Genomic DNA, 6,981 nt, shown 5'->3' on the forward strand with positions numbered 1-6,981 from the left:
CACACACACACACACACACACACACACACACACACACACACACACACACACACACACACAGATTCCTATCAAATGTGACAAAGGCTTACCGAGTACAAATACTCGCTTATTATTCAAAACCTCATCAGATGAGCGTTTTTATCAAGGTAAAAAATTAGTATGCGCCGCACACGATAGCATGATCCTCTCTTATTAAGTCAAACTAGATGGAAAGATAATATTTCAAATCGCACGAAGAATATTTTCATTCTTATAGCTAAACACAAGCTCTGATAAAAACACCACCCAAAGTGATCAAAGTATTGTATTGTTTCGATCCGTGTGCTTTTTGGTTTTTCAATTTTCATTTTAAAAACGAAAATGAAAAATGAAAGGTTATTATTATTTTATTTTTTTCCATTTTGAATACAGGTATTGAAAATGTATTGTTTTTTCTCTTTTAATTTTGTACTCTTTGTTTTTCCTCAAACCAGAAGTTTATCACTGACGTTAGCGGACCATTTAAGGTGGAGCTTGTTACTGTATTTATTCATGTATAACACGATCTCGTGTATAATATGACCCCCTGCCCGTTTTTGAGCTTCACAAAACTTAAAAATTAAATCCTCAAACTACCTCCAATTTCATACAGACTTCAAGATTTTTCAGCCTTTGCAGTCTTTATACATATCAGTAAAATGATCATTGGACTGTTCATTTTATTTTAACAACATATGTACTAAAAGGTATTTTGACAACAAATATATATCAGCTGTAGTAGCATCATATGAATTCTGGCATTTTACACATAGTACACCAGGAGGCGCCAACACAAAAGTCAGAGACTTCACATGAGATTTGGTCCATCTTGTGGGGGAAAAGCAGATTACTTCCTACCCGTGAGCGCCCCCTTTGGTAGGGAAACTTTTTTTCAGGGATACAAACTTTTTCAGAACACCGGTAGACGGCAGCCATTACAGATGAGAACATGTGTTTGTTGTTGTTCGAGGAGCGGCCCTGTCACACGCTAATGTCATTAGTTCGTTATCATTATTAAGGTGCAGGACTGCCCCCCTTTTTTTTCACATCATGTTGCCTGCCTGGATCTGTTATTATCTCGCTCTGAAGCACGAAGGAGTGTAATTTGCTCGCTTCAACTGCTTTTTACGACATGGTCTTATTTCCAGACTCAGGCATTTTGTGAATGAAGCCGATATTTCAGTTRAAATACATAAGTAAAAATATTTATCTGAGTATAGTACTACACCCCAACTTTATGGATGATTTTATGGATTTAATTTTACGTATTATACTTGAATAAATACGGTAATTAACTGCAGACTGTATTTTTATTACTATAGCTCGTCTAGATAATTTCTTTGAAAATAAAAGACCAAAATTATTTATCTAGCTTCTCTAAAAATGTGTATTACTGGGATGAATGAACACACTTTACTTTAGAACTAGCTAATAAGGCAGCCGCGATAAGTAAACAGTAGCGAACTGCAGTAGTTTGACATTTCTTAACCAGGTGTCAGCTGATAGTGATTCAAACTACTTCCTGGAGCTTCTGGTGCTTTTAGAATATTAAGCCTTTCTACAACAGGTCTGTGGTTGAGGAACTTGAAGCCATATTCTATTGCCTATCGTGTTTGATAATGGCGGGGGAAAACAATGCATTATGGATTACAACAGCACGACGGCTCAATCAAAGTCACCTGCAGGCTGGATGTGGCCCGCAGGCCACCAGTTGAATTGCCCTGCCCATGATCATTTTATTGCATCATACTGTAAAATATATTTTACAGTATTTTATCATGTTGTGTAGCTTTGTATTATATTGTATCATTATGTACGGCCTTGCTTTACATTGCATTAAATCATAGTGTAACATAACCCAAAGGGCAGCAGGAGGGTTATGTCATATCAGTATGTATCGACTGCTCAGGTAGTAATTTGTAAAACGTCTTTTCAGAAGGTGATTTTGCTCAAAAGTACAAAAAAGCCCGGCGCAATTGATCAATAATCTTGCGCGAATGATGGAAATTTCTCGTCAGACCGTGGCGAGCGGGACCTCTCCGCCGAGCGACTCAGTTAATCATTAGCAAAGTCCAATTAGAGAGAGAACGCTGGTGGGAGGGGAAATAAATCAGACAGCATCCCCCACCACCGCCACCCCCCGAAGGGTTCCAACTCAAACTAGAGCAATAAATCTGAATATTAATAACGACAATTTCTCCCTCATTTGTAGCCGAGTCTCCACAGCTGTCAATCGGCATTACGAGGGGGAGAAATGATTAGATTTAAAGGYGGAGCCTGCGGCTTCATGTACGCCTGCTCGGAAACAGAAGTGTTGAGGTCGGCTGCTGTGAAACACCAGCTCGTTGAAAAGAAAAATTAATAATAACGCAACAACTTTTGAGGTTTTGAGTGTGAGAATACAATTTAAAAGGGGGAAAAGAGAGTGCAGAAATAAAGCGTTTCAGGTATTTTGGAAGCTAAAAATAACTCAAAAGATGTGACCCTTTGTGCAGCTATATCACTGTCCAATAACGCATACAACTCTGCTCACACAAGCGCACACATTCAATATATTCTTCCTCGACACAAGAGCCAGATGCACGCTCCCAGCAGTTGCTAYGCGACAGAGCTGAGTCCACTCGGTTTGTCGAGGGTAAAAACAATTTTCTTGAGTAGATTTTAAGTTGTTTTTCTTTTTGTGGCTGTTGTGTTCTTCGTGGAAGCCGCAGCGTACCGTGCGGTTATCCGGCGATCTCTCAAGTGGCGTTCAAGGAAGCTGAAGTAGATGCAAATGTTTGCCAGGGAGATTGGCAATGTTTTACTTTTCTTTCTTTTTATTTTTTTGTTGCTATAAATCTGCCTTTTAAGATTTGTGTGTATAAGATAGCAGCTGTGTAAACACTCCTAACTCATTCAGCTATTATTAGCCATCCATCTCTTTGCATTTCTCATCTCCATTCCTCGTTTTGCTTTTTTTCGTTTTCAGCTGTGACCCCGCTTTCTCCCCTCATCCATCCTTCCATCCACCCATCCATCCCACTGAGTGAAAGCTTCATTCCATCCACCCATTCCAACATCAGCCATCTATCTCATTTTCTGCTTCCCCCCTCCCCTCTCTGACGCTCCGCTCGTCTATAAATTCGATCAAACCTTCGCCCGGTCGCCCGTGCACCCATCCATCCAGCTGTTCACCTGTCCCCCCCCCACCACAACCCCCTCCGCTTCACACGTCCCACCTTCATACATCATTAGGCAATCCATGTGTCACCGCTTCCCGCTCCTCCGAGCCCCCATTTTTTTGATGCCCGCCCCCCGTCGAGCCGTTCGTACCTCTTGGTAGCGGGCCAGCCCCCCGTTGACGGCGGCGTCGATGACCCCGTTGAGGCACATGGTGAGGGGGTTGATGTTCTGCATCTGCCGGCTCTGGCACTGGGTGATCAATGTGCGCAATTGCAGGTTCTTGTTTTCGATGACCTCGATGGCGTTCTCCAGCGGGCTCACCTCCACCTGTGGACACGGGGGGGTTGCAGAAACATTTATTTTASACTTTATGGCTTTTTTTGTTTTTACTGCAGGCAGCGGAAGGGAATCTTTCAAGACTAGAAGATGAGGCACGTCAGCTTGAGCTTAGAAAGAAAATATAGTCAAAATCAACTGATGGCGCCTGGGCCATATTAGGGTCATGAGCACACTTTAGCTGGCCGGTAATGTGTCAGATTAATACTTAAACTACACACATTCTGCTACATTTATTAGTCATAGCCTAACTCAGACAAAGTTAGCCACTCAGAGCGCCTCGGTTGTTTTGACGTGACTAGTTAGCTCAGTAGCATACATACAACCAGTGTCCTCTCACATAAGGTGTTTTTGCATTTATTAAACACACAATTTTATCTTGTTTTATTGGCAGCACAATAATGAAACTCATAACAAATGAACAGAAAGTACAGAATATTAAAACGGACCACCCAGCGGTATGATGCGTAACAGTCTTTGTTCCACCGGTGGGCAAAAATGGTGCGGTTTTTCAGTTTTCAGACGCTACTGGGGGCTTTTTTTAAGCCAAGCTGTCTGATGACTTCCTCCCGTGCTTAACTTTAACTTGACACCCTTACAAAAAAAATAATAATTCAAAAAGCTTTTAAGGAATTTCAGGGGCAACTATTAAGGGGTTAACATGAGAGGGCAGGACTAGAGAAGGGTAAGCTAATGGTAGCTAATGTTAGCTTGTTGTTAGCAGCTCACTACTGTTGTTTTGTTAAAGGCACAGTGTGTAGGATTTTGTCAATTCTTTTAGCCGAAATTGAGATAATCACTAATGACAATAATAAAAAACATGTCTAATCATTGCAGACAAAGACCTTGTTTTATTATTTTTACCTTATAAAAAGCTKTTTATWTCTCCATGGTCGCGGGTCGCCTCACAGGCAGCCGCCATCTTGTCTACGAAGGCTCATGAAGGACAAACTGCGGTGGCCGCGTCAAAAACGGTTTTAGTTGTAATACTATAAATGTAATATTTGTTGTCTGTCATTGTAGCTGGGATAATTTTACTTATTAAAGCTCATAATCTTACCACTTGAAACATCACTAGCCCTGAAGCTGCTGGTAGACATCGCGGTTGGAATTATCAAAGGTTTTTGACACCTGAGAGACACCGTAGCAACTCCTTTGTGTTTGGAAGCGGGGGGAGGACCAGGGAGGATGATTCAACCACTCAACCACTAGATGTCGCTGAAAACAACAAATCCTACACACTGTGCCTCTAAACTCGTGTGAAAACTAACTATACAGTCACTGCGAACCGTTCATCTAAAGTTTTTCCCATCTGTGTGACATAACCCTGCTGGTCAGTGAACCAATCAKTGAGCAGCAGGGTCATAATAAATAACGTAATGAGGTCATCCATAAAGGAGAGGAGCTTTAAGGATCTGAAGAACATTTTTAATAATTTAAGCCTAACATCTACATAAAACATTTGTTTTGTTTTAAATGTGTAGCTAAAATAAGACATCTTTAAACGTCACCTTTGAATTTTTGTGTAGGCATCCAAAACGCGACCTTTTGACCTTATGACCCAAAGGTGCCCTCTTCATTTTATTATTGTTGTTTGGAATGCTTCATTTTCCTTGCTGTATTTTATGGCGATTTTAATACAAGTTTGGAATGTTTTAGCTTGGATTGCATTTAAAATGCGTCTATAAATTTCTGTTCCAACATCAAAGACGAGCATGTCATTTGAGGTGATTCAAAAAACTATGAATGTCCTCGATTTTATATAGTTTCAGGTGAAATATTTCTGTTTTGAAAGACAAATAATTGACAAATAATAATAAAAACGTATTAAAATGTATATGAACAATAAAATATAATTGATACAGTGACAGAATATAAAAACCTGCCCCTGTGCCGTTTTAAACTGGATAACGAACATGCAGAAAATGCTCTCTACTGGTCACTCCTGCACATGTTCACTGGCTGCTCTCTCTCTCTCAGCCTCAAACTCACTTCCATCTTTTTTTTTCTGCCTGTCTCAAACAAAGCTTAATCCTTTTGCCAATTTCAYATTTCATATGCTATTGCATAACCATCACAGGGTAATACTGGCTTTACGTTTCACAATTTCACACCAAGCTTAGCAGCTGTGAAGTAAAGAAAATGCACTTACACCTTAACAGAAAGGCCCTGCATTGTTTTGTTTCTTTTGCAGACAGAGGAAAAATAAAATAAATAAAACTCCTTATAGGTCTGACTGAGACCATGCAAAACAAAAAAGGCTTTTAGAGGTTTTATGCAGAATACTGGGTGATTCCAGACCCAAAACACAAAGTAAATGAGGAGCTGCAGCCATTTTTATGTTTTCTAAGGTCGATTGTTTGTGGTGGTCTTAAAGAATTGGATTACCTCAAAAAGTTAATCAGTCGTAGATTTATTTCCATTTATTACTTTCTGAGAGTTTCATTTAAATTTGTCCAATGGTTCATGAGTTATTTTGCTAACAGACCAACAGCGTCGACTCCAACAACTATTGCTTAAGTTTTCAGCAAAAATAATGCATAACGTGAAGTATCAGACTATGCTATGTGAATAACTCTTAGCTACTATCACACCAAATTAAAACAAAAAATCTGTAAAATTCAATGAAACGTAGCTATTTTTATGTTTTATACGGTTGAATAGCTGGGGAGGCCATCTTGAATTGGGTCGGCTTCGAAAGTAAATCAGTCGTAGAGGTACATTCGCTGATTATTTCTTGAAAGTTTCCTTAAAATCCACCCAGGAGGTCATGAGATATTTTGCTAACAGACAAACAGAGTTGTGCGCAGTAAAACTTCAACAGAATCATTCATAAAGCTTGAAACGTAAGAGCTAATAGAGCGCCGCTTTAGTGGTTTTAAAAACGCTCACACTTACCAGCTCTTTCTTCTCCACTTCAAACCAGCGGGAGATGCCTGGGAGACTCTGCACCAGAGTCAGGGTTGTCCTCTCCACCCACAGGCTCTGCATGAACCCAGAACTTCCATCAGCATCAAACAATTGATCTTTTTTTCTTTTCCTGCACACACGCACCCTGCTTCTGTCAGACTGYGCATAACTTCATTACTGTCGTGTAGTTTAAGGAGTAAAAACATGGTTTGAGCACAAATACTGCCAAACAGCCGCTTTTGGGTGCAGGTCAGGTGTCGTGCCTTATCTCTTCAACCATCATTCATGTTGCAGCACTTTCCGCAGTCGGCCAGAATGCTTGTCAGCGTGCCAACATCGCACAAGGTCACTCTGACAGGACGTAAACTAGGGAAACTCTCGTATTTACTGGAGGCTATTAACATAACAGATTCACCGGATAGTGGAGCGTCTTTAATTTAATTTAGACTATGTTGTAAACATGTCAGGAAACATGAGGGATGGAAAGCTGTTCGACAAATTTTATCTGTACGGTAAGTTTGCTGTTTCCAGAAAGTCACTCCAACTCATTTATAT

General features: G+C 40.3%; 1 protein-coding gene across 4 annotated transcripts in view; it reads right to left on the reverse strand.

Moving 5' to 3' along the window:
* The window catches only part of dock4b (dedicator of cytokinesis 4b), a gene marked incomplete at its 3' end in the record, with an annotated part of 164,263 nt that overhangs the window by 18,029 nt on the left and 139,253 nt on the right, over positions 1 to 6,981 (reverse strand). For all 4 annotated transcript variants that reach the window (XM_014010606.1, XM_014010605.1, XM_014010604.1 and 1 more), the window contains 2 exon segments: positions 3,331 to 3,507; positions 6,415 to 6,501. In XM_014010606.1, the coding sequence (XP_013866060.1) occupies positions 3,331 to 3,507; positions 6,415 to 6,501 (264 nt within the window).

This window comes from Austrofundulus limnaeus, unplaced genomic scaffold (assembly GCF_001266775.1).
Source record: "Austrofundulus limnaeus strain Quisiro unplaced genomic scaffold, Austrofundulus_limnaeus-1.0 Scaffold71, whole genome shotgun sequence".
Classification (NCBI taxonomy): Eukaryota; Metazoa; Chordata; class Actinopteri; order Cyprinodontiformes; family Rivulidae; genus Austrofundulus; species Austrofundulus limnaeus.